Genomic DNA, 27,318 nt, shown 5'->3' on the forward strand with positions numbered 1-27,318 from the left:
CTGTCTCTTCTTCCTTACCATTGCATGAATTTTAATTAAGTCAATATTAATTTTTCAATCAACACTTAATAGACTTTGTTCTATATTTATACAAATAAAAGAGAACACAAAATATGAGCCATAATTTATCATTCTAATTATTTATTTCCTCCTGCTGGAACAGATTATTCCTGAGTCTTTGAGTTCCCAAAAAATTCCTATCTTGTCTTTAATCTGTTTGTAAATCTCATCAGTATAACGTGAAGGTGTTTCTGGTTATTTTCATACTTCTATGCAATATTTCTATAGAGGAAAAATAAAATCTATGCAAATGAATTTAAATAATGTGCTTAAACTACAATTATATTTTTCTGGTTCTATTTTTGATATTTTATTTTCCACAGAATAGTCAGGAAAAACAACAGAACTATATGTTCCTCTAAAATAACTGAGGTCGTAAACCATTTAGTTTTAAAACTATATCAGAACCTATAAACTACAACCTGATGTGCAAAAATAAGTTTAGGCACTGTTATATGGACTAAGAAGACTTGCACTCAATGAATTATACTTTCCAATGAGGTTATTTTGTAAGATTAAAAAAGCCTTTTGGATAACTGACTTCAAACCCACATTTCTGAAATAAAATTTTTTTATTTGTTGGTGTAATGTTCTAATCACGTTTCACTCACTGAACTGACTGAGCTACTGAAATAAACTTAATATTCCATCTTATTGAACATGACTGTTTAAACATACTCCAGCATATGAATATTTGAAATCCATTGAAATTTTTTCAGAAGCACAGATTGCAGAAAAATAGCCGAGTCACTGTTTTCTACAACAGCTGTGTTAGCTGAAACAGTGTAGGTGTAGTATCAGGTTCTTGTCAGTAGGTGGCAGAATGAAGGTGCTTCTGTGCCACATTTCTGATATAAAATGTTTTTTTATTAAACATCCATTTTCTTACACTCCTCCCTAATGGGGTCAGGAGGAGTGCCTATCTCCAACGAGACATTTCGGGCGAGAAGCGGGGTACACCCTGTGCAGGTTGCCAGTCTGTCGCAGTTTAAACATTAGAAGTGTAATATTTAAAAAAAATTTAATAAATAAAGCTTTCATTCAAAACAATGTTTAGTTCATATTGTACATCACTGTTTACTCCACATTTGTAGTGCTATTTTAAAAATGCCAGTCTTCAAAGATTGAAGGTGGCCTATAATGATGCACTATGACTTTTGTTAAATAAACCCAGATGGACCAGAGCCAGTGAACTGTTTGTATCTGCTTGCATCATCACTTTGATGGCTGTTTTAAGAAAGCTTATGCATAAATTTATTTGTCGTTAAACGAGTCTAATAATAGAATTATCCTACTGTTGACTAATGTTAAATATAGTGCAGTAAAATACTCATCTATACTCTGGAGACATTGGTATGATTGCCTTCTGAATGGTTAGGAGTTGTTTTTTATTGTACTTTTTATTCTTTTATCGTCTTGTTTTCTTTTTTACGTAATTTGGACTCTGAGTCTCTAATAAAAATCTATCTATCTAAAAATCTAATTAATAAAAAGCATAAAACGTCATAATTAACTGAAAAAGCTTGAAAACATTAGTCTGTGTGTAATTATTATATATACACTGATCTGAACTGAGATACTGAAAAAAATAAATGAAAAGGAGTTTACTCTAATGCAGTGGTCCCCAACCACTGGTCCACGGACCGGTACCGGTGCCGAAGGGCTGACCGGTCCGCGACACTATAAAGGTTGGGGACCCCTGCTCTAATGAACTATCACTCTTAGATACCTAGCAGACATAAGTGATGTTCACTCAAGCAGCACTTTATTAATTATTGCAAAATTTCATGGTCAGTGTTGTTTCAATCTAATCTGACACTCAATACTTATTCTTGGTCTCGAGTTATCACAAACCAACATTTCTGACTTACAAAGATCATCAAAACCTTGAAAATGGTAGAATTGTCCGTTCTCATCTAAACCCTGACTAATTTCCAATAGGTTGAAAATACAATAAGAGTCACATGAACGTAACTTTGCTGTTAAATAGGCCAATATTTCCACACAAAACTATACAAACAACTAAAAAAAACTATTTTCTAAAATTACGCTAACAATGGACATCTCAAAAACACTCATTTATTTAATAAAACAGTATATTAAAAGAGGAGTCTCAAAGCGGAAAATTCAAAGCGGAACTAAAATTCGTTTACTGTTGCTTCAGTACAGCCAGAGTGAAACACACGAAAGATAAAAACAGAGCATACGGGATAGCATTAGCTTTTCTTTTGTGAGACGGTTGTCTGAAGACGAGTTTGGTGTTTTCGGTAAATATTTCCGTGTTTTCAGTGAAAATATCTTCAGTTCCGCCTCAGAGAGAGTTTATCAACGAGCAGGTAACTCCTGCTGGAGAAACATTCACAGAGTTTAAACAAATCAACGTCAAGATGGAGGAAAAGATGGAGGATCAGCGCAGACTGATGGATTTTACCCGGATACCGAGGATAAACGTACACAGAATATGTATGAAAAACCTTTACTTTTTAATAATATTGATGAGACAAGTTAGATAAAGCTCTTTGTGGCTACGCTGAACTCGTAAACCTATTTAAAGGAGTGTTACACCAAACCAAGACTCTGAATAATAAATCCTCTAAATATGTAATGAAAACATTACATATTTAGCTTTAGAATGATCAGTTGTGACCTGAATTATGACTTCTTCTTCTTCTTTTTTTTTAAAAGAACTAGGTACACTAAATATACAAAAACAATATGCCTTACAAAACTAGTAACATCGGCCAGGGGCTATTGCAACATCATGTACATAAATTGAAGTTAGGCAATACACTGAGTGTATTAATTGCCTTACCGACGTTTGAATGAAAGAGTAGCTGAAAGTAGTTAAACGGGTCCATTTTAAAAGTCTCTAAACAAGAAATATTTTTATTAAATGTACATTTGTGAATAAAAAAAGCTTTGCTAAAAGTGCAATCAAATTAATTAAAAAAACAATTATTTTCTTTTCTTGAATAATTGTGAAAACCAACGACAATATTATTTTATTATTCTTCCAAATTATAAAAAGTAACGTCACAATACTAATGGTCAGATAGTTACTGAGGAAGGAGAGAGTTAGCAGAAACGGTTTGGTTTAAATATTTATTTTACAGAGTGGTCCCATTACATGACAAGCGCTATCATATTCTGTGTCCATAAGTATAGAAAGGATGGCGTAAAGCTGCAACAGCGCCTCCTACAGTCACAATGTACAAAGGTCACAGAATATGATGTAACACCCCGGTTTGGACGAAGCAGATCTTTCAGAGGAGTTAACGTCTTAAAGATTCGCTGGCCGAACTGCATATTTCCAAGTGTTGGCACTGGAAGGCATCTCTGTTTTATTACTGGTAAACTATGGCGGGATTTTATTTTGTTAATGCAAGCACACAAGTTCGCTGAAGACTATTTTTATTTTGGTATTTGTTGTCATACTCGAATCCATAAAACAGGTAGTCGAATGGCTGTTAGATTAAATAATCTGGGGAAAAGCCAGTCCCCAGATTATTTATTATATGAAGGTGCATTTATATGAGGACTTGATTACACACAGGTGGATTCTATTTATAAGCACCAGTCATTTAGGATAACGTTGGACCATTCAGAGATCCTCACTGAACTTCTGGAGTGAGTTTGCTGCACTGAAAGTAAAGGGGCAGAATAATATTGTACGCCCCGCTTTGCAGTTTTTCATTTGCTAAAAAAGTATAAAATATTCAATATATTTTGTTCCACTTCAAGATTGTGTCCCACTTGTTGATTTTACACAAAGTAATAAAAATTTTAGATCTTTATTTCTGAAGCCTGAAAAGCGGCAAAAGGTTGAAAAGTTCAAGGGGGCCGAATACTTTCGCAAGGCGCTGTGTCTGCAGTTTTGGAGGGAGAAGCTATGGAGTGATGTAGAAGAGGGAGCTGGTTCTATTGAAGGCAGCAACCATATAGTTCTACATAGAGGAAAAAGGCTTTTTTGGAAAATTTGTCTCGGGGCTACCAGGAAAAACTATTGCCACCTTGCTTGTTCACCCAGAAGTCCAGGATATAATATATTGACTCACATCTAGTTCCATTCTGTTCAGAAGACGTACATTTGTTGAGTTTGTTATTTTAGAAAACCCTTAAAAGGGTTTTCTAAAACCCTTTTTTAGAAAAGGGTTTTTAGAAACCCTTTTCTAAAACCCTTTTTTAGGGTTTTAGAAAACCCTAAAAAAACCCTTTTTTAGGATGCATCTAAATGCATCCTAAACAGGATGCATTTAGATGCATCCTGTTTAGATGCATCTAAACAGGACTTTAGATGCATCTAAAGTCCTGTTTAGATGCATCAATAAATTAAAGTGAATTTTTCATTGTTGGACTCACATTTAAAAGCTTTTTTTTTTGTCTTTTTGTCCAGCGCTCCCACAACGGTGGGCGTGTAAAGAGGAGGAGGTTCTCAATGAGCTCAGCAACCAGGAGGAAAACTCCACTTTAAATCAAGAAGAACCAGAACATCTGCAGATAAAACAGGAACAAGAGGAACCAGAACATCTGCAGATAAAACAGGAACAAGAGGAACCAGAACCTCTGCAGATGAAACAGGAGCAGGGGGAACCAGAACCTCTGCAGATGAAACAGGAGGAAGAGGAACCAGAACCTCTGCAGATGAAACAGGAGGAAGAGGAACCAGAACCACTGCAGATGAAACAGGAGGAAGAGGAACCAGAACCTCTGCAGATGAAACAGGAGGAAGAGGAACCAGAACCTCTGCAGATGAAACAGGAGAAAGAGGAACCAGAACCTCTGCAGATGAAACAGGAGCAAGAGGAACTAGAACCTCAACAGTTCAAAGAGGAAGAGAAGCAACTCTGCATCAGTCAGGATGAAGAGCAGCTTGTGCTGAAACAGGAGACTGAGACTTCAAAACAGAAAACACACAAGAAAGCTCAGCCAAACCAAAAACTATATTCTAGTAAAATTTGTGACAAAACCTTTTCTCAAAACAATTCCTTCATGACGCACATGACAACTCAAATGGCTAAGAAACTTTTCATATGTTTAACCTGTGGAAAAAGATACCGTTACAAGAGTCGTTTAACTAATCACATGAGAATTCATACAGGTGAAAAACCATTCACATGTGCTGCTTGTGGAAAAAGTTTCCATCTAAATGGCACTTTAAACAGACACATGAGAATTCACTCAGGTGAGAAGCCTTACATGTGCACAACCTGTGGAAAAAGTTTTGCGTCTAAATCTCAGTTACTTGATCACATGACGATTCATACAGGTGAGAAGCCTTTCTCATGTGGGACCTGTGGAAAAAGTTTCCGGAGGAAACCTGACTTGGTTAGTCACATCAGAGTTCACACAGGTGAAAAGCCGTTCTCATGTGGGACCTGTGGAAAAAGTTTCACTCATAAAAACAGTTTAACTGTTCACATGAGAGTTCACATGGGTGAGAAAACTTTCTCTTGTAGCACCGGTCGAAGAAATTGCTTGAATAAATCTGACTTAGTTAATCACATGAGAACTCACACAGGTGAAAAGCCGTTCTCATGTGAGACCTGTGGAAAAAGTTTTGCTGGAAAACACCGTTTAACTTCTCACATGAAGTCTCATACGGGCAAAAATTCTTTCTCATGTGGGACATGTGGAAGAAGTTTCACTCGTAAAACAATTTTAACTGCTCACATGAGAACTCACATGGGTGAGAAGCCTTTCTCTTGTGGCACATGTGGAAGACGTTTCTCTCGTAACATACATTTAACTGCTCACATGAGAACTCACACAGGTGAGAAGCCTTTTCCATGTGGGAATTGTGGAAAAGCCTTTACATGTCGATCTGGTTTACGTCAGCACATGATGACTCACACAAGTGAGAAGCTTTTCTCATGTGGGATCTGTGCAAAAAGTTTTGCTCAAAAATACCATTTAGCTTCTCACATGAGAACTCACACATGCGAGAAGTCTTTCTCGTGTGGGACCTGTAAAAGAAGTTTCTCTCATAAAAAAAATCTTACTGCTCACATGAAAATTCACACAGGTGAGAAGTAGGGATGCACTGATTTATCAGTGTCACTTTTCTTAATTTTTGGAGATCTGTGATCAGCCAATAATCACAGACTGTCCTCTTCTGCTCTCCCGTGAGAGGTTTGACTATTAGTCAAAAGTTATGTCTGCACATTCGTAATTCACAATAGTCACTCTACAGTTGCCAGCTCAGCAAGTTTCTTGCTACATTTACTGACATTTCAGACAAAAAAATTGGTGTTGCCCAAAATTCAAAATGGTACATCAGGTTTTTTAAAGACTGGTCGTCGGCGATCGGCAAGAAAACTACAGTCGATGCATCGCAGAAAAAAGAAATTTAACCGTTCACATGAGAACTCAGTTTGATGGCATAATGTGAACCCAAAATTCTTAGTAATTTGCTGTTTGGAAACAGAGTAATTAAAACTGTATTGCATATTTAATTGTAGCAGCTTTGTTTAAAACGCATTTCAAATGGGAGATTTAGTTAAAACACTAAAACATTCACTTTATTCTAGCAGTTTTATGTTAGCATTATTTTTTTTAAAGAGGATAAGTGAGATATTTGTAGCTTCTTAAAGGAGCAACGGATTTAATGCTTTCAGATTTAGACTTGGAACGTTTTGGAGTCTTTATTTTGTGTTTATCCTTTGTTCTTATTTGGTTTATTTTAATGATTGGATGAAATAGATATGTTACCTGTTACTGCATGTGCTTGTAGGGTCACAAATTAATGGCCCTTTGAGAGTAATAATGTTTTCTAAACTTGAATCTAAATATCATCCACCATTTATTTTTCTAAAAGGTTCTGATTGAGGAAGGAAATTGTGCTAAATAATGATGAAATCTGACATGTTTTTCCTTTTTGTTTAAAAATCTGCATATTCTTCTTAGTTACTGTGAATTATAATTTTTACCCAAGTCTTTTTTTGTCAGTTTTTCTTTGATATGATTTTTATGCTTTGGATAATAGAAAAGGTATTGATGATCTGGATCGAATTTCAAATATAATAAAGTTTATTTACCACAATAATTGTCTTTTTCTTTTGTCTGTTTAGTAGAAGACTGTGTGACAGAATAGATTTACATACTTACAACCCCGGCCTCTTTGAATTCTGCTTCAGACGTTCATGGAAACTGTAAATGATTTGGCTAGAAACAGAGACTGGAATAAAACCTTCAGTTTGAAACAAAGTCAATCAGGAAAACCTTCATATATATATAAACTGCAGCAGTCCACAGTAGAGCCCATCTGTTCCTCCCTGGTTCCTGATCCAGTTTTCAGGTTTGGTTTTTTTAAGAGTTGATGAGTTTGAAGTTTCAGGTCGATTCTTTAAGATCATCAGTTTTATTTACAGGAAATTACAGATACTGGTAATAAACACAGAGCAGAGATTCAGCAACAATGTTTATTTTTGTCCTGAATCAAATCAATCAAATTTTATTTGTATAGCACATTTCACAAACAAGGCATTTCAAAGAGGTTTACATCATAACACAAAAACACAAAGTCATGCAACATAGAATCATAAAATCAAAACATGACACTCAGTCAAGTTACATCATTAAATTCGTTATTGATTACATTTCGAATACAACTCTAAACAGGTGGGTCTTTAGTTGAGATTTAGAGGCACTCAGTGTTTCAGCTGTTTTACAGTTTTCTGGAAGTTTGTTCCAGATTTGTGGTGTATAGAAGCTGAATGCTGCTTCTCCCCGTTTGGTTCTGGTTCTGGGGATGCAGAGCAGACCAGAACCAGAAGACTTGTAGGGTTGCTATGACAACAGCAGCTCTTTAATGTATTGTGGTGCTAAGTTGTTCAGTGATTTATAAATTAACGACACTATTCTTTGAGCAACAAAGACAACATAATAAAAAACTGATATTCAGATTCAAATATAGACAAGTATGTTTCCAATCAGTTTGTAACCTACCAGCGCAAACATTGCATTCAGTAACAGCTAGCATCTATCCACTAACCAAAATCATTAAAGTAAAACAAAGCACAAGTGCAACAAATCTACAATGACTCTAAATGCATTCAAATTCACTTTTATTAAGAAACAATTAATGTGGAGACAATCTCACTTAAAAATAAACATTTAAATGAAAATCTAAAACTACCAGAAAAAGATTATTTCTTCAAAGTATTTCAGCTAAATCCATTTGAAATGTTTTTTTTAACAAAGCTGTTACATTTACAAAATGTCACCCAGCTATAATTACTGCGCTTTCAAACAGCAAGTAACTGAGAATATTGATATTCAAGGTTCAAATTATGCCATGTGCTCTTTCATGTGAACAGTGAAATTGCTTATCCGAGTGAAACTTTTTCCACACGTCACACAAGAGAGGTCTCTCACCTGTGAGAGTTCTCATATGAAAAAGTAAATTAGATTTAAACTGGAAAGGTCTTCCACAAATCACACAGAATAAAGTTTTAATTCCCTGTGAGTTCGAATGTGTACAGAAAGAGTAGAGGTTTGAGTGAAACTTTTTCCACAGATCTTACATGAATAAGGCTTCTCACCCGTGTGAATCCTCTTGTGAATATTTACATAACCTTGGTAACCAAAGTGTTTTCCACAGATCTTACATGAAAAAGGCTTCTCACCAGTGTGAGACCTCATGTGACAGATTAAATTGTGTTTACTGCGGAACCTTTGGTCACAGCGTGTACATGGAAAAGGCCTCTCGCCTGTGTGACTCCTCATGTGAACATTTAACTTATTTTTGAAATCAAAATGTTTTCCACAGGTCACACATGTATGTCCCTTCTTACCCATGTGAGTCTGCATGTGATCAATTAAAACATTTTTACTGGGAAATACTTTTTTACAGATCGTACATGTGTAAGGCACATCAAGATGATATCTCATGTGTTTCTTTAAAGCGTCCTTTGAACTGTATTGTTTTCTACACATTGAACAGGTGAACTGTTCTCCGTCTGTGTGAATTTTCATGTGTTGAGTCAGAGTATTGTTTACAGAAAAGGTTTTATTGCAAATTTTACAGGAATGTAATTTTTGGTCTGGGTGAGCTTTCTTTTGCCTTTTTTGTTTTGAACTGTCAGTTTTACTTTTCTGCTGTTTCTTTTTCTGACATCTCTCTTTTTGTTTCTGTTCTTCATCTCTCTTTTTTTCTGGATCGTCAGAACTGCTTCCTTCCTGATCCTGGTTGTCATCCTCAGCAGAGTCATGAGAGATGAGTTGGTTCCTCTGTGGTTCTGTTTCATTGTGGATTCTTTGCACTTTAGAAGGCATCAACAAAATGTCATCAGTCTCCTGTTTCAGCACAAGATGCTCTTCATCCTGACTGATGCAGAGTTGCTTCTCTTCCTCTTTGAACTCTTGAGGTTCTGTTTCCTCTTGTTCCTGTTTTATCTGCAGAGGTTCTGGTTCCTCTTTTATCTGCATATGTTCTGTTTCCTCTTGTTTCTGTATTCTCTGCAGAGGTTCTGGATCCTCTTGTTTCTGTATTCTCTGCAGAGGTTCTGATTCCTCTTGTTTCTGTTTTATCTGCAGAGGTTCTGGTTCCTCTTGTTTCTGTATTCCTAGCAGAGGTTCTGGTTCCTCTTGTTTCTGTTTTATCTGCAGAGGTTCTGGTTCCTCTTGTTTCTGTATTCCTAGCAGAGGTTCTGGTTCCTCTTGTTTCTGTTTTATCTGCAGATGTTCTGGTTTCTTTGGATCTAAAGTGGAGTTTTCCCCCTGGTTGCTGGGTTCATTGAGAACCTCCTCTTTAGATAAATCTGGACAAAAGAAAAAAAATGAAAGCTTTGAAATATCAATCAAAGATCAAAATTTGATTTTAATCCATTGATGCATCTAAACATGGTTTCCTTTGAATATTCTAAAATGTAAACATTTAAGTTTGAAAAATTAACTCAACAAGATGAAAGTTGAGTTAATTTTTCTGGGTGAGCAAACACTATCCTAGTATCTCCCTAGTGAATATTCCAAAAAATTTCTTTTCTCTCTTTAGATACAGAATATACAACACATAAAATACTCAGATAGAAAGAATAAATCAAAACTCTAAAGTGCTTTTTAATCTCAGCTATTGAAACTTGCAGACTAAGAAATGATTAAGTAATGGTCCGACAATAGGAAGGATTGATGCTGGATTGGAAAACTGTAATATTAGACCAGAATTACCACTGGACGTGCTGAAACAGTGACGTCTAAATACACTGAAGTCGGGTTTTGAGAGGAAAGAAGATCAACTTCCAGACCCTAAACTCAGCTAATCTCAGGGAATCTTATGAGGATGAAACACGTCCACAACTCAGCAACTGAAGTGGCAAAGAACATGGAGAATCGAGATAACAATGTTATCAAACCACCTAAACTCAGGTTATAAAATTAAAACTGAGGCATGGAGAAAGCCTGGAGAGATGGAGAAGAGGATTTCAAACGAGAAAGCACAGAAGCATCACAAGTACAAACTAGAGGCTTAGCCAACAAAATGACATGTAAAGACATAAATTACAACAAAATAAAAAACTGGTGTGCTTTTACTGACTGTATAAAGCAGTGATTACAATAACTCAAGTGGCGACAATGGAAGGAGAATTTCATCGATTCAATGATTGTTGATACCTGAAAATATAATGTTTCAATTATTCACTGTGTGTTTTTATGACTTTGTATTTTTATGATGTTAAGCACTTTGAACTTTCTTGTGGCTGAAATGTGGATACAAATAAACATAACTGAACATTATTGAAATGTGTTTCAATTATTTTGGTCATTCTACCTGAGCTAAAAGAAGAAACGTTTTAAACTGCAGCAGCTTGAAGATATTAAATGTAGTGAGTGATTTGTCTTGACACAAGTGTGCAAAATTCTTTTCCACCATTTGTTTTGGATATTTAGGGACAAAACTAAGATATTTTTTTAAAGTGTGACTCAAAGACTATGATTTGTGTCTTGTTGTTAAGAATTTGAAGAGGTAACTGCTGTTTTGTATTTGTGAAATATGAAAGAAAATCTACAATTAAAAAACTCGAAGGATTTTTTTTGGAAACTTAAACTTCTCGGTTACAGGGCACAAATACTTTTACCTCCATTATTGACTCCCATGCAGGAGTTTTGCAGTTCAGCAACTTGGTGTTGTAACCTGACTCTTTTTCTCTTTTTAATTCATGGAGGTCCATCCTCTTCAGTTCATTCAAATTTGCAGATAAAGTTGTAACCTTCACCCTCAGTTCAGAGTTGATTTTTTCTGTTTTTGGCAAAGAGTCTTTCATCCTTCCTTCAAACCATTTGTTTTCTCTGTTCAGAAGCCAAGAACCATTGTTGTCATTGTTCCTGGCATTAATTTTGAGTCTATAGCTTTAAAACAACTTACCCACTGTTAAAATTACATGAGTTTTAATATGCTCAATATTCATTTTTCAATCAACACTTAACAGACTTGGTTCTACATTTATACAAATAAAAGAGAACACAAAATATGAGCCATAATTTAACATAGAACGAATCTAAACAATAATGAAATACAAGATTAAGCACAAAATATAAAACTAATTATAAACTAATAATTTTAGTTAGTTAGTAAAACTAATCATTTTAAGCGCAAACTTTAACCAGTGCTTTCTTAAACTGGTGAAGTAGAGATGAGGGAGTCAAGAACAAACTATAATTTTGATGTTACATCCATCCATCCATTTTCTCCCGTTTATCCGGGTCGGGTCGCGGGCGTGGCAGCCTCAGAAGGGAGGCCCAGACTTCCCTCTCCCCGGCCACTTCTTCCAGCTCTTCCGGGGGAATCCCGAGGCGTTCCCAGGTTTTGATATTATATAATGAATAGTAAATAGTCGAGGTCAGAGTTAATCATTCTAAGTATTTATTTATTTATTTCCGGCGGGAACTGATTTGATATTTCTGAGTCTTTTAGTTTGAGTTCAGGATCGGCCCTGAAAAATTTCCTATCTTGTCTATAGCTGTCTTTAACTTGTTTTTAACTCTTCTGAGGAAAATTTAAGAGTGTTTCGTACCTATCCGGTGTAAGATTATCTTCGGTATCCGGGTAAAAAACAGCAGTCTGTGCTGATACTCCATCTTGTCCTCCATCTTGACGTTGATTTCTTTAAACTCTGAATGTTTCTCCAGCAGGAGTTACCTGCTCGTTGATAAACTCTCTCTGAGGCTTAAAATGAGTAGATTTTTACTGAAAACACTCAAATATTTAGCTAAACCTCAAACCCGTCTTCAAACAACCGACTAACAAAAGAAGCACCAACTCTATCCTGTGTGCTCTGTTTTCATTTTCCGGGTGCGTCACTGTGGCTGTCCTGAAGAAACTGTAAACGAATGATAAGATCCGCTGTGATTCACCTCTTAATATACATTTATAGTTAGTAAATTAAAATATTATTGAAATATTAATTTATTTTTATAACTCAATTTCAAAATAGTGTAATTTATTTAATATAACTTACTATAAAAAGAGGAGACTCATCGAAAATTCAAAGCGGAACTAAATGTCGTTTACAGTTTCTTCAGTTCAGCCACAGTGGAACACACGACATTACAGAATGAGAGATTGACACAATATTTGGAGTCAAAACATTTAATTGCTCCTTATCAGAGTGGTTTTCGTAGAGGGAGAGGAACAATGGATCCTATTTTAGGTTTAGAGGATGATATTAGAAAAGCTCAGATTAATAAAGAAACTGTTGTTGCTGTGTTTTTTGATGTGGAGAAAGCATATGATATGTTATGGAGGGAAGGGTTAATGATTAAATTACATCAGATAGGTATAGGAGGTAATATGTTTAATTGGTTATGGGATTTTTTAAGGGATAGAAATATTCAAGTTAAAATAGGATGTCAGTTTTCGGAAATATGTAAAATAGAAAATGGAACCCCTCAAGGAAGTGTGGTAAGTCCAACATTATTTTCAGTTATGATCAACGATATTTTTAAAGAAGTATCCATCGGTTTTGGTAAGTCACTTTTTGCTGATGATGGAGCATTATGGAAAAGGGGAAGAAATGTGGACCATCTTATTGTTAAAATACAGGAAGGTATAGATAAAGTGAGTAAGTGGGGAGTAAAGTGGGGCTTTAAATTTTCAATTGAAAAGACAAAAGTAATGTTTTTCACAAATAAAAAAATAGGGGTTGATAAAAAGTTGTGTTTATATGGGAAAGAGTTAGAAAGGGTTGATTGGTTTCGTTTTTTGGGAGTAGTTTTTGATAAGAAACTAACTTGGGGAAATCACATAGAACATATTATGGAGAAGAATAAAAAGGTTCTAAACATTATGAGGTGTTTAGCTGGGTTGACATGGGGTGCGAATTTCGATTCCCTTAAAAATATATATGTGTCTCTAATTAGATCAAGAATAGATTATGGGAGTGTGGTGTATGGATCAGCAGCTAAAACTAGGTTAAAAAAGTTAGATGTTATTCAAGCCAGAGCACTGAGAATATGTTTAGGGGCAGTTAAATCAACACCAATATGTGCATTACAAGTAGAGTCAGGAGAAATGCCGTTATGCATTAGAAGACAGCAGCTAATGGTCAATTATTGGATAAGTTTAAAAGGACATAATGCAGATCACCCGGTTAAGAAATTATTAGGAGAGTGTTGGGAAAGAGGAAAGAAACAAATGAATAGCTTTGGGTGGGTTGGGGATGATAGAGCGAAACTTTTTAATGTATATTATAAGGAATTTAGTCCAACTGTATTGTGGCCTTTGAGACCGACATGGACTTGGAAATATATTAATGTAGACAGAACACTAACAAATATTAGGAAAAGGAACACATTAGATACTTGCCAAGAATTTTATAATCAAATGCAGAATAAATATAATGAATATTTGCAAATTTATACGGATGGGTCGAAAGACCCTAAAAGTGAAGCAACCAGTATAGCCATAGTGATTCCTGAATTAAAGATTAGTATTTCAAAAAGAACATCTGATTATTTGAGTGTATTCGCAGTAGAACTAGGTGCTATTTTAGTAGCTTTAGAATGGGTGGAGGAAACTGATAGGAATAAAATAATAGTTTGTAGTGACTCTCTATCTGCATTGACGAGTATCGGAAAGGGACGTACAAAAAATCATCAAAATATTTTATATGAGATTATGGCGGTTCATCATAGGATATGTGAACAAAATAAAAATGTTGTATTATTCTGGACTCCTGCTCATGTAGGTATTATGAGGAATGAAAGAGCGGACAGGCTGGCTAAGGAGACAATTAAAAAAGATGATATTGATATGCAAATAAAGTTATCTAAATCTGAAGGCAAAAGTATAATTTGGAAAGAAAGCAAGAAGATATGGGAAGATACGTGGGTAAATGAAATAAAAGGAAGACATTTATTTAGAATACAAAAAACAGTCGATGTAGAAAGGATCAGAGGATTAAACAGGAGGGAAGAGATAATTATAAATAGAATACGAACTGGGCATAGTTTCCTAAACGGAACTCTTTTTAAGATGGGGAAACACCTTACTGGTTTATGTAGATGGTGTGATGAAGTAGAAACAGTGGAACATGTTTTGATTAAATGTAGGAAATACGCAAGTCAAAGAAGATTATTAAAAACAGAACTAGGTGTTAGTAGGGAATTGAAATTTGACAAGGTGATCGATCAGCTGAATAGTATTGAGGGGAAAAAGAAGATTTTTCGTTTTTAAAAAACACTGGGATTTTTAAGAGTCTTTGAGGAGTAGGTGGTAGGAGGCAATAGAGGGCAGTAGTGCAACATAATTGGATGCAAGCTGCCGTTAAAATCTAAAGAAGAAGAAGAAGAAGAACACGAAATTACACGACGTACACGGTAGCTTAGCTTTCTTTTGCTAGAAGGTAATTTGAAGACGGTTTTAGGTAAATATTTGCGTGTTTGCAATAGAAATGTCTTCAGTTCAGCCCGAGAGGGAGTTTATGAAAGAGCAGGTAACTCCTGCTGGAGAAACATTGAAAGAAATCAACGTAAAGATGGAGGAAGAGATGGAGGATCAGCGCAGACTGATGGATTTTACTCGGATACCGAAGATAATTTTACACCGGATAGGTACGAAACACCTTCACGTTTTACTAACGAGACAGTTTAAAGTAGTGATGGATAAATGAGGCGTCATGTATCGTTTCGACCTAAAGCAAAACTGTATTGATACTGTGTCTGCACTGCACTGTTTTCACTCGTAAAACAATTTTTACTGCTCACATGAAAATTCACACAGGTGAGAAGTAGGGATGCACTGATTTATCAGTGTCACTTTTCTTAATTTTTGGAGATCTGTGATCAGCCAATAATCACAGACTGTCCTCTTCTGCTCTCCCTTGAGAGGTTTGACTATTAGTCAAAAGTTATGTCTGCACATTCGTAATTCACAATAGTCACTCTACAGTTGCCAGCTCAGCAAGTTTCTTGCTACATTTACTGACATTTCAGACAAAAAAATTGGTGTTGCCCAAAATTCAAAATGGTACATCAGGTTTTTTAAAGACTGGTCGTCGGCGATCGGCAAGAAAACTGCAGTCGATGCATCGCAGAAAAAATAAATTTAACCGTTCACATGAGAACTCAGTTTGATGGCATAATGTGAACCTCAAGTGCCAAAATTCTTAGTAATTTGCTGTTTGGAAACAGAGTAATTAAAACTGTATTGCATATTTAATTGTAGCAGCTTTGTTTAAAACGCATTTCAAATGGGAGATTTAGTTAAAACACTTCAACATTTACTTTATTCTAGCAGTTTTATGTTAGCATTATTTTTTTTAAAGAGGATAAGTGAGATATTTGTAACTTCTTAAAGGAGCAACGGATTTAATGCTTTCAGATTTAGACTTGGAACGTTTTGGAGTCTTTATTTTGTGTTTATCCTTTGTTCTTATTTGGTTTATTTTAATAATTGGATGAAATAGATATGTTACCTGTTACTGCATGTGCTTGTAGGGTCACAAATTAATGGCCCTTTGAGAGTAATAATGTTTTCTAAACTTGAATCTAAATATCATCCACCATTTTTTTTTCTGAAAGGTTCTGATTGAGGAAGGAAATTGTGCTAAATAATGATGAAATCTGATATGTTTTCCCTTTTTGTTTAAAAATCTGCATATTCGTCTTAGTTACTGTGAATTATAATTTTTACCCAAGTCTTTTTTTGTCAGTTTTTCTTTGATATGATTTTTATGCTTTGGATAATAGAAAAGGTATTGATGATCTGGATTGAATTTCAAATATAATAAAGTTTATTTACCACAATAATTGTCTTTTTCTTTTGTCTGTTTAGTAGAAGACTGTGTGACAGAATAGATTTACATACTTACAACCCCGGCCTCTTTGAATTCTGCTTCAGACGTTCATGGAAACTGTAAATGATTTGGCTAGAAACAGAGACTGGAATAAAACCTTCAGTTTGAAACAAAGTCAATCAGGAAAACCTTCATATATATATAAACTGCAGCAGTCCACAGTAGAGCCCATCTGTTCCTCCCTGGTTCCTGATCCAGTTTTCAGGTTTGGTTTTTTTAAGAGTTGAAGTTTCAGGTCGATTCTTTAAGATCATCAGTTTTATTTACAGGAAATTACAGATACTGGTAATAAACACAGAGCAGAGATTCAGCAACAATGTTTATTTTTTGTCCTGAATCAAATCAATCAAATTTTATTTGTATAGCACATTTCACAAACAAGGCATTTCAAAGAGGTTTACATCATAACACAAAAATACAAAGTCATGCAACATAGAATCATAAAATCAAAACATGACACTCAGTCAAGTTATATCATTAAATTCGTTATTGATTACATTTCGAATACAACTCTAAACAGGTGGGTCTTTAGTTGAGATTTAGAGGCACTCAGTGTTTCAGCTGTTTTACAGTTTTCTGGAAGTTTGTTCCAGATTTGTGGTGTATAGAAGCTGAATGCTGCTTCTCCCCGTTTGGTTCTGGTTCTGGGGATGCAGAGCAGAGCAGAACCAGAAGACTTGGAGGGTTGCTATGACAACAGCAGCTCTTTAATGTATTGTGGTGCTAAGTTGTTCAGTGATTTATAAACTAACGACACTATTCTTTGAGCAACAAAGACAACATAATAAAAAACTGATATTCAGATTCAAATATAGACAAGTATGTTTCCAATCAGTTTGTAACCTACCAGCGCAAACATTGCATTCAGTAACAGCTAGCATCTATCCACTAACCAAAATCATTAAAGTAAAACAAAGCACAAGTGCAACAAATCTACAATGACTCTAAATGCATTCAAATTCACTTTTATTAAGAAACAATTAATGTGGAGACAATCTCACTTAAAAATAAACATTTAAATGAAAATCTAAAACTACCAGAAAAAGATTATTTCTTCAAAGTATTTCAGCTAAATCCATTTGAAATGTTTTTTTTAACAAAGCTGTTACATTTACAAAATGTCACCCAGCTATAATTACTGCGCTTTCAAACAGCAAGTAACTGAGAATATTGATATTCAAGGTTCAAATTATGCCATGTGCTCTTTCATGTGAACAGTGAAATTGCTTATCCGAGTGAAACTTTTTCCACACGTCACACAAGAGAGGTCTCTCACCTGTGAGAGTTCTCATATGAAAAAGTAAATTAGATTTAAACTGGAAAGGTCTTCCACAAATCACACAGAATAAAGTTTTAATTCCCTGTGAGTTCGAATGTGTACAGAAAGAGTAGAGGTTTGAGTGAAACTTTTTCCACAGATCTTACATGAATAAGGCTTCTCACCCGTGTGAATCCTCTTGTGAATATTTACATAACCTTGGTAACCAAAGTGTTTTCCACAGATCTTACATGAAAAAGGCTTCTCACCAGTGTGAGACCTCATGTGACAGATTAAATTGTGTTTACTGCGGAACCTTTGGTCACAGCGTGTACATGGAAAAGGCCTCTCGCCTGTGTGACTCCTCATGTGAACATTTAACTTATTTTTGAAATCAAAATGTTTTCCACAGGTCACACATGTATGTCCCTTCTTACCCATGTGAGTCTGCATGTGATCAATTAAAACATTTTTACTGGGAAATACTTTTTTACAGATCGTACATGTGTAAGGCACATCAAGATGATATCTCATGTGTTTCTTTAAAGCGTCCTTTGAACTGTATTGTTTTCTACACATTGAACAGGTGAACTGTTCTCCGTCTGTGTGAATTTTCATGTGTTGAGTCAGAGTATTGTTTACAGAAAAGGTTTTATTGCAAATTTTACAGGAATGTAATTTTTGGTCTGGGTGAGCTTTCTTTTGCCTTTTTTGTTTTGAACTGTCAGTTTTACTTTTCTGCTGTTTCTTTTTCTGACATCTCTCTTTTTGTTTCTGTTCTTCATCTCTCTTTTTTTCTGGATCGTCAGAACTGCTTCCTTCCTGATCCTGGTTGTCATCCTCAGCAGAGTCATGAGAGATGAGTTGGTTCCTCTGTGGTTCTGTTTCATTGTGGATTCTTTGCACTTTAGAAGGCATCAACAAAATGTCATCAGTCTCCTGTTTCAGCACAAGATGCTCTTCATCCTGACTGATGCAGAGTTGCTTCTCTTCCTCTTTGAACTCTTGAGGTTCTGTTTCCTCTTGTTCCTGTTTTATCTGCAGAGGTTCTGGTTCCTCTTTTATCTGCATATGTTCTGTTTCCTCTTGTTTCTGTATTCTCTGCAGAGGTTCTGGATCCTCTTGTTTCTGTATTCTCTGCAGAGGTTCTGATTCCTCTTGTTTCTGTTTTATCTGCAGAGGTTCTGGTTCCTCTTGTTTCTGTATTCCTAGCAGAGGTTCTGGTTCCTCTTGTTTCTGTTTTATCTGCAGAGGTTCTGGTTCCTCTTGTTTCTGTATTCCTAGCAGAGGTTCTGGTTCCTCTTGTTTCTGTTTTATCTGCAGATGTTCTGGTTTCTTTGGATCTAAAGTGGAGTTTTCCCCCTGGTTGCTGGGTTCATTGAGAACCTCCTCTTTAGATAAATCTGGACAAAAGAAAAAAAATGAAAGCTTTGAAATATCAATCAAAGATCAAAATTTGATTTTAATCCATTGATGCATCTAAACATGGTTTCCTTTGAATATTCTAAAATTTAAACATTTAAGTTTGAAAAATTAACTCAACAAGATGAAAGTTGAATTAATTTTTCTGGGTGAGCAAACACTATCCTAGTGTCTCCCTAGTGAATATTCCAAAAAATTTCTTTTCTCTCTTTAGATACAGAATATACAACACATAAAATACTCAGATAGAAAGAATAAATCAAAACTCTAAAGTGCTTTTTAATTTCAGCTATTGAAACTTGCAGACTAAGAAATGATTAAGTAATGGTCCGACAATAGGAAGGATTGATGCTGGATTGGAAAACTGTAATATTAGACCAGAATTACCACTGGATGTGCTGAAACAGTGACGTCTAAATACACTGAAGTCGGGTTTTGAGAGGAAAGAAGATCAACTTCCAGACCCTAAACTCAGCTAATCTCAGGGAATCTTATGAGGATGAAACACGTCCACAACTCAGCAGCTGAAGTGGCAAAGAACATGGAGAATCGAGATAACAATGTTATCAAACCACCTAAACTCAGGTTATAAAATTAAAACTGAGGCATGGAGAAAGCCTGAAGAGATGGAGAAGAGGATTTCAAACAAGAAAGCACAGAAGCATCACAAGTACAAACTAGAGGCTTAGCCAACAAAATGACATGTAAAGACATAAATTACAACAAAATAAAAAACTGGTGTGCTTTTACTGACTGTATAAAGCAGTGATTACAATAACTCAAGTGGCGACAATGGAAGGAGAATTTCATCGATTCAATGATTGTTGATACCTGAAAATATAATGTTTCAATTATTCACTGTGTGTTTTTATGACTTTGTATTTTTATGATGTTAAGCACTTTGAACTTTCTTGTGGCTGAAATGTGGATACAAATAAACATAACTGAACATTATTGAAATGTGTTTCAATTATTTTGGTCATTCTACCTGAGCTAAAAGAAGAAACGTTTTAAACTGCAGCAGCTTGAAGATATTAAATGTAGTGAGTGATTTTTCTTGACACAAGTGTGCAAAATTCTTTTCCACCACTTGTTTTGGATATTTAGGGACAAAACTAAGATATTTTTTTAAAGTGTGACTCAAAGACTATGATTTGTGTCTTGTTGTTAAGAATTTGAAGAGGTAACTGCTGTTTTGTATTTGTGAAATATGAAAGAAAATCTACAATTAAAAAACTCAAAGGATTTTTCTTGGAAACTCAAACTTCTCGGTTACAGGGCACAAATACTTTTACCTCCATTATTGACTCCCATGCAGGAGTTTTGCAGTTCAGCAACTTGGTGTTGTAACCTGACTCTTTTTCTCTTTTAAATTCATGGAGGTCCATCCTCTTCAGTTCATTCCCAGTCAGATGTAAATCAACGACCTGCTCATCCCCCACCTGGTTTCTTTGGTTCTTTTGTTTGGAGTGGAATGGTGGGAATGCTCATGCAATTTTTTTTGAATTAGGTTCAAAACAAATTTGCAGATAAAGTTGTAACCTTCACCCTCAGTTCAGAGTTGATTTTTTCTGTTTTTGGCAAAGAGTCTTTCACCCTTCCTTCAAACCATTTGTTTTCTCTGTTCAGAAGCCGAGAATCATTGTTGTCATTGTTCCTGGCATTAATTTTGAGTCTATAGCTTTAAAACAACTTACCCACTGTTAAAATTACATGAGTTTTAATATGCTCAATATTCATTTTTCAATCAACACTTAACAGACTTGGTTCTACATTTATACAAATAAAAGAGAACACAAAATATGAGCCATAATTTAACAGAGAACGAATCTAAACAATAATGAAATACAAGATTAAGCACAAAATATAAAACTAATTATAAACTAATAATTTTAGTTAGTTAGTAAAACTAATCATTTTAAGCGCAAACTTTAACCAGTGCTTTCTTAAACTGGTGAAGTAGAGATGAGGGAGTCAAGAACAAACTATAATTTTGATGTTACATCCATCCATCCATTTTCTCCCGTTTATCCGGGTCGGGTCGCGGGCGTGGCAGCCTCAGAAGGGAGGCCCAGACTTCCCTCTCCCCGGCCACTTCTTCCAGCTCTTCCGGGGGAATCCCGAGGCGTTCCCAGGTTTTGATATTATATAATGAATAGTAAATAGTCGAGGTCAGAGTTAATCATTCTAAGTATTTATTTATTTATTTATTTCAGGCGGGAACTGATTTGATATTTCTGAGTCTTTTAGTTTGAGTTCAGGATCGGCCCTAAAAAATTTCCTATCTTGTCTATAGCTGTCTTTAACTTGTTTTTAACTCTTCTGAGTAAAATTTAAGAGTGTTTCGTACCTATCCGGTGTAAGATGATCTTCGGTATCCGGGTAAAAAACAGCAGTCTGTGCTGATACTCCATCTTGTCCTCCATCTTGACGTTGATTTCTTTAAACTCTGAATGTTTCTTCAGCAGGAGTTACCTGCTCGTTGATAAACTCTCTCCGAGGCTTAAAATGAGTAGATTTTTACTGAAAACACTCAAATATTTAGCTAAACCTCAAACCCGTCTTCAAACAACCGACTAACAAAAGAAGCACCAACTCTATCCTGTGTGCTCTGTTTTCATTTTCCGGGTGTGTCACTGTGGCTGTCCTGAAGAAACTGTAAACGAATGATAAGATCCGTTGTGATTCACCTCTTAATATACATTTATAGTTAGTACATTAAAATATTATTGAAATATTAATTTATTTTTGTAACTCAATTTCAAAATAGTGTAATTTATTTAATATAACTTACTATAAAAAGAGGAGACTCATCGAAAATTCAAAGCGGAACTAAAAGTCGTTTACAGTTTCTTCAGTTCAGCCACAGTGGAACACACGAAATTACACGACGCACACGGTAGCTTAGCTTTCTTTTGTTAGAAGGTAATTTGAAGGCGGTTTTAGGTAAATATTTGCGTGTTTGCAATAGAAATGTCTTCAGTTCAGCCTGAGAGGGAGTTTATGAACGAGCAGGTAACTCCTGCTGGAGAAACATTGAAAGAAATCAACGTAAAGATGGAGGAAGAGATGGAGGATCAGCGCAGACTGATGGATTTTACTCGGATACCGAAGATAATTTTACACCGGACAGGTACGAAACACCTTCACGTTTTACTAACGAGACAGTTTAAAGTAGTGATGGATAAATGAGGCGTCATGTATCGTTTCGACCCAAAGCCATACTGTATTGATATTGCGTCGATGCTGCGTCACTGAATACTGACACCTGCTGGACATTAAAAATCTCTACAGGCAACGTAGTTGACAGACTGATTTGATGACTTAGTCTATACAATAAGATTTAAGTAATTGAATTTTATTGTATATTATATATTGTATTATTTCAGTTAAATTCAAAGTATATTTGATATTATTCGATACAGTCAATAAATAATGTGAACATGAACCAAGTGATGAAAATGAAAGTGAACGTGTTTGGAATGAGGATGATTGTGGACTGGTTTTTTTTTTTCCACAAATTTTCATTCAAAAAAATAAGTTTTTCCAACATTTTGTAATTTAGTCTGTTCTGTTTTTTTGACACATCTCCTGCTGTAGAAAAAAATTAAGTAAATAATACATTTATATGAAATAATTTATAAAAAGCAACTGAGTAATTTGTAGAATGGCTGCATACCTGAGTTTATCCTACTTGTATCTGGGACTTCATTCTGATGCTTTGTCCTATAATGCCTCAGCATTGAGGAGGTGAATTTATTTAAATAAGAAAACTTTCTGTCAAACATATGCGACACTTAACCTGCAGAACATAATATGAAAGTAAAGTAAGACTCAATTTCAGTTGAATTTGGATTCAGATAGATCAAGTACAAACTGAAAAGAACCAGATGAAACAACGAAATGAAAACAAATACCTTATTTTCCGATGTAAGATCAAAATGGTCCCACACTGTGGAAAACTTTCGTTTGCCTTGAGGCTCCATAGTTGACACCATACAGTAAAAGATAAAGAATCTTTTTGGCAAATTATCCAGTTGACAGATTCTCTTCCTTATCAACACAGTTTGGTGCCTCAGCGTCATTTCAAAACAGTTCCTGTATCGGTCATGTGATATGCTGAAATCAATACGCGCACCGACACGGGGTTTTGGTCTATGGGCTTGATGCATGCGCCGACGCATCGGTGTTGCCGGACCCATCACTAGTTTAAAGAGAGTCAGAGACTCTCACCCATATTTTGGGCGACGCTGAACCCAAACTAAAAAGTTTTAGAATTAAGAAATCCGCTCCAGCTGGAGATTAATTAAATACTTAAAATGATAAACTGCGATCACGAGTATTTACTATTCATCATATAATATCTAAATTAGAGTTTGTCATTTTGGACACCCTTACCAGTTAAAAAATACTCCTTCAAGTTGGTTTGTTTAGGTTTTCCTATGTTGAGTTATAGGATGCATTTTCTTTTCTATCATGTAACTATAGCGCTAAGTCTAGTACTTGTTGATTGATATTGAGTTAGAAACTCAGATTATTTTTAACCTTAGACAAGTAGTTTAAAAACAAAGCTCGTGAAACCTTCATTGAATAATTTAATTATGCAACCTAAGTAAACCAGGATGATCTTGCATGAACATGTATTGTTTAGATACCTCTTTATTTTGCTTTGCACACACACATTTGTTGTAATGGCTAATTCTGATTGAGCCACACATGGTCAAGGTTAATTTCTACTGCATATTTCATCAACAAGACAGATCAAAGAGCTTTAAATCATAAAAACTCTATCAGTAGATGCATACAGAGCATCTTTTTGTCTTTATTTTCTTCATACTGAAGGTGTGCAAGCTGGAGTCCCATTATTTGGCATTAAAATTCCTCATAGGCCTGGACTGAATTATTCTACATTAGTCACAGAATATATAAAACACAGCTTGATTTGTGATTTTAATTTCTTCAGTTTTCAAAAACTTAACTCTATACACAACCTATATAGTTCCATAATTATAAAAGATTGTATAAAATACAGTTTGGGATTTGTAAAAACTTTATAAAACATCAGATTTTAGGATTGAGGCCATTTCTTCAAACCTGTGTTGCATAGACTGCTAAAACATGAACAGAATTATTTCACACTAAAATATTACAAAAAATATGGCTTGCAATTGACAGAGGCTTTGCTGTTTATTATTATTATTATTATTATTGGTTTGAGCAACTGACATTGCTCAAATCAAAGTTTGGAAAGTCTTTTTCGTTAGCAAGATTTGATTTGAACTGATTTGAAAAACTAGTTTTGACTGAGGTGGCAGATAAAACATCTGACAGAAAAGCTGCAGTACAAAGGATGATGGGATGTCTGTCTGGCTGGGGGAATGAGAGGAGGATGATGAGCCAAACTGAATCTGTTGAAGAACGCTTTCTGCTCATTCACTCTGTCCAGACTTCCATCTATTCCCTGCTGAAAATTGTTCAAGTTTTGTCTCTATCGCGTTCCTTGTGTTGGCTTCACCCCCAGGGGCAGAAAACGGAAGCTTTTCACTGCTATTTCTTGCTTCCCGTATGTCGAGCATCATGGGAACACTCTTCATGAAAGAGAGTTCCCAGATCCTGGACCAGCAGGATGTAGTTCAAATTAAACGCTGGGAGTGATAGTTAGTGATCGCTATCTTGCTTGCTCAACCAAAAGTCCATAATATTACATTTTGACTAACGTCTTGTTTTCTTCTAATCAGAAAAACTTCATTTGTTGAGTTTGTAATATAAGAATAACCCAAGAGCAGGTAAGAGTTTGTAGTTTGTCTCACTTTTAAAAGCTTTTGTTCTGTCTTTTTGTCCAGAACCCCTGCAGTGCTGTAAAGAGGAGGAGATTCTGAATGAGCCCAGCAAGCAGGAGGAAAACTCCACTTTAGATAAAGAGGAACCTCTGCAGATGAAACAGGAGGAAGAGGAACCAGAACCTCTGCAGATGAAACAGGAGGAAGAGGAACCAGAACCTCTGCAGATGAAACGGGAGCAAGAGGAACCAGAACCTCTGCAGATGAAACAGGAGCAAGAGGAACCAGAACCTCAAAAGATAAAACAGGAGCAAAAGGAACCAGAACCTCTGCAGATGAAACAGGAGGAAGAGGAACCAGAACCTCAAAAGATAAAGCAGGAGCAAAAGGAACCAGAACCTCAACAGTTCAAAGAGGAAAAGAAGCAGCTCTGCATCAGCCAGGTTAAAGGGCATCTTGTGCTAAAACAGGAGACTGATGACATTTTGGTGAACAAACGGCAGAAAGGCAAAACTGACAATTCAAAACAGAAAATACACAAGAAAGCTCACCCAAAGCAAAAACTACATTCTTGTAAATTTTGTGATAAAACCTTTTCTCAAAAAGTTTCCTTGACATCACACATGAGAAATCACAAGAAACCTTTCAAATGCGCAACCTGTGGAAAAAGTTATCCCTGCAAGAGTCGTTTAATTTATCACATGAGAATTCACACAGGGGAAAGACCGTTCACATGTGCAGCTTGTGGAAAAAGTTTCTACCACAAAGACACTTTAAAGGTTCACATGAGAATTCACGCAGGTGACAAGCCTTACACGTGCACAACCTGTGGAAAAGGTTTTCTGTGTAAATCTCTGTTGCTTGAACACATGATGATTCACATAGCCAAGAAGCCGTTCTCCTGTGGGACATGTGGAAAAGGCTTCAGTCATAAAAGAAATTTAACTGTTCACATGAGATTTCACACAGGTGAGAAGATTTTCTCATGTGGGACTTGTGGAAGAAATTTTGTGTCTAAATCTCACTTAGTTAATCACATGGGAATTCACACAAATGAGAAGCCTTTCTCATGTGGGACCTGTAAAAAATGTTTCCGAAGGAAACCCGACTTAGACAATCACATGAGAATTCACACAGGTGAGAAGCCTTTCTCATGTGGGACATGCGGAAAAAAATTTGCTAGAAAAAACTCTTTAAATCCTCACATGAAGACTCATACAAGTGAGAATTCTTTCCCGTGTGGGACCTGTAGAAAAAGTTTCTCTGATAAAGAAAAGTTGGCTGTTCACATGAGATTTCACACTGGTGAGAAGCCTTTCTCTTGTGGGACCTGTGGAAAAGACTTTGTGTATGAATCAAACTTAGTTAGTCACATGAGAATTCACACAGGTGAGAGGCCTTTGTCCTGTGGAACATGCGGAAAAGGTTTCACTCATAAAAAAAGTCTAACTGCTCACATGACATTGCACACAGGTGCGAAGAGTTTGTCATGTACAGCCTGCGGAAAAAGTTTTGTGTACAATTCACACTTAGTTAATCACATGAGAATTCACACAGGCGAGAAGCCTTTCTCTTGTGAGACCTGTGGAAGAAGTTTTGCTCATAAAATAAATTTAACTGCTCACATGAGAGTTCACACAGTTGAGAAGCCTTTCTCTTGTGGAACCTGTGGAAAATGTTCTGTGTGTAAATCTAGTTTACTTAATCACATCAATCAATCAGTCAGTCAGTCAATGTTGCTTATAAAGGACCCTTCATATTAAAAGCAGCTCAAAGTTCTGTACCGATCAATAAAAACAAACTCACAAAAGACAATTACCCAACCCACATGGAATAACACACAACTTCATGGAAAATGCACCAACTGAGCAGAAATGATTCAGGAAATAGTTAAAAAGTCGGGTGTTGAGCTCTTGAAGATGGCAACATTTCCTGTGGCCCTCAGGTTCTCTGGCAGATGGTTCCACAAGCAGGAGCCGTAACACTGGAAAGAAGCCATTTGTGTGAGTGGACATTTAAAAGAGCCATATTTAGGGTTTCAGGTTAACTGTTAACATTAATTGTGGGTGGTAGATAATGTTTTTCTAAAAGTCTAAGGTTATTAAAGTTCACTGAATGGGTACGGTTATGTATATTTGCTCCCTGTATGTAATCTGAACTGAAATTAACCAGTTAATGGGGACAGATTGGCCTGGCCCAATGGTATGTGTAGAACAGTCAGTAGAAAAATAGAAGCCAGGACCATGTAGACGTCCATCAGTAGCAGACTGGTCAGATGTAGTGATAATATGGTTACCAGAAATGGTTACCATGGGGACTAACACGGGTGAGAAGCATTTCTCTTGAGGGTACTTTAGAAAACGTTTTGCTCAAATGACGTTTAACCGTTCACATGAGAACTCATGCAAGTTTTATGACATAATGTGAATTTCAAGTACCAAGATTATCAGTAATTTGCTGTTTGGAAGTGGCGTAATATAAAGCTGGATTGTTTTTGTAAATGTAGCAG

The 27,318-nt window shown here is 35.8% G+C and overlaps 5 protein-coding genes and 2 long non-coding RNA genes across 21 annotated transcripts in view; 3 read left to right on the forward strand and 4 right to left on the reverse strand.

The window, feature by feature from the left end:
* The window catches only part of LOC116733104 (gastrula zinc finger protein XlCGF8.2DB-like), a 570,370-nt gene extending 557,889 nt beyond the window's left edge, over positions 1-12,481 (reverse strand). Inside the window, exons 1-2 of one of the 7 annotated variants that reach the window (XR_004341940.1) lie at positions 12,069-12,219; positions 9,660-9,818 (exon numbers count right to left, since the gene is read on the reverse strand). Coding sequence is in view for 5 of the 7 variants with exons in the window: in XM_032583819.1 (XP_032439710.1) it covers positions 12,069-12,144 (76 nt within the window). In the remaining 2 variants the exon portion in view is untranslated. Of the gene's footprint in view, positions 1-9,659; positions 9,819-12,068 lie in introns of those variants that run through there. The other 6 variants (XR_004341941.1, XM_032583819.1, XM_032583822.1 and 3 more) reach the window with 6 other exon arrangements.
* Positions 1-21,714, reverse strand: part of LOC116733095 (oocyte zinc finger protein XlCOF6-like) — a 778,765-nt gene extending 757,051 nt beyond the window's left edge. Inside the window, exon 1 of the mRNA XM_032583797.1 lies at positions 21,380-21,714. Within this exon, the coding sequence (XP_032439688.1) occupies positions 21,380-21,455 (76 nt within the window). The 5' untranslated portion in view covers positions 21,456-21,714. The remainder of the gene's footprint in view (positions 1-21,379) is intronic.
* LOC116733103 (immunoglobulin superfamily member 3-like) overlaps positions 1-27,318 on the forward strand; it is a 919,724-nt gene that overhangs the window by 531,163 nt on the left and 361,243 nt on the right. The window lies entirely within an intron of this gene.
* Positions 1-27,318, reverse strand: part of LOC116733131 (butyrophilin-like protein 8) — a 766,651-nt gene that overhangs the window by 367,119 nt on the left and 372,214 nt on the right. The window lies entirely within an intron of this gene.
* On the forward strand, positions 2,214-4,630 carry LOC116733161 (uncharacterized). The gene is made up of 2 exons (XR_004341959.1): positions 2,214-2,523; positions 4,454-4,630. It is a non-coding gene; the product is annotated as an uncharacterized LOC116733161 (long non-coding RNA).
* LOC116733115 (gastrula zinc finger protein XlCGF57.1-like) lies at positions 4,747-7,074 on the forward strand. The gene has a single exon (XM_032583847.1). It carries the CDS (start codon positions 4,774-4,776, stop codon positions 6,091-6,093), a length of 1,320 nt encoding a protein of 439 aa, XP_032439738.1. The 5' UTR covers positions 4,747-4,773; the 3' UTR covers positions 6,094-7,074.
* On the reverse strand, positions 18,852-21,372 carry LOC116733174 (uncharacterized). The gene is made up of 2 exons (XR_004341972.1): positions 20,325-21,372; positions 18,852-19,010 (listed from the first exon to the last, which is right to left on the reverse strand). It is a non-coding gene; the product is annotated as an uncharacterized LOC116733174 (long non-coding RNA).

The sequence above is a fragment of the Xiphophorus hellerii genome, chromosome 14, assembly GCF_003331165.1.
Source record: "Xiphophorus hellerii strain 12219 chromosome 14, Xiphophorus_hellerii-4.1, whole genome shotgun sequence".
Lineage (NCBI taxonomy): Eukaryota > Metazoa > Chordata > Actinopteri > Cyprinodontiformes > Poeciliidae > Xiphophorus > Xiphophorus hellerii.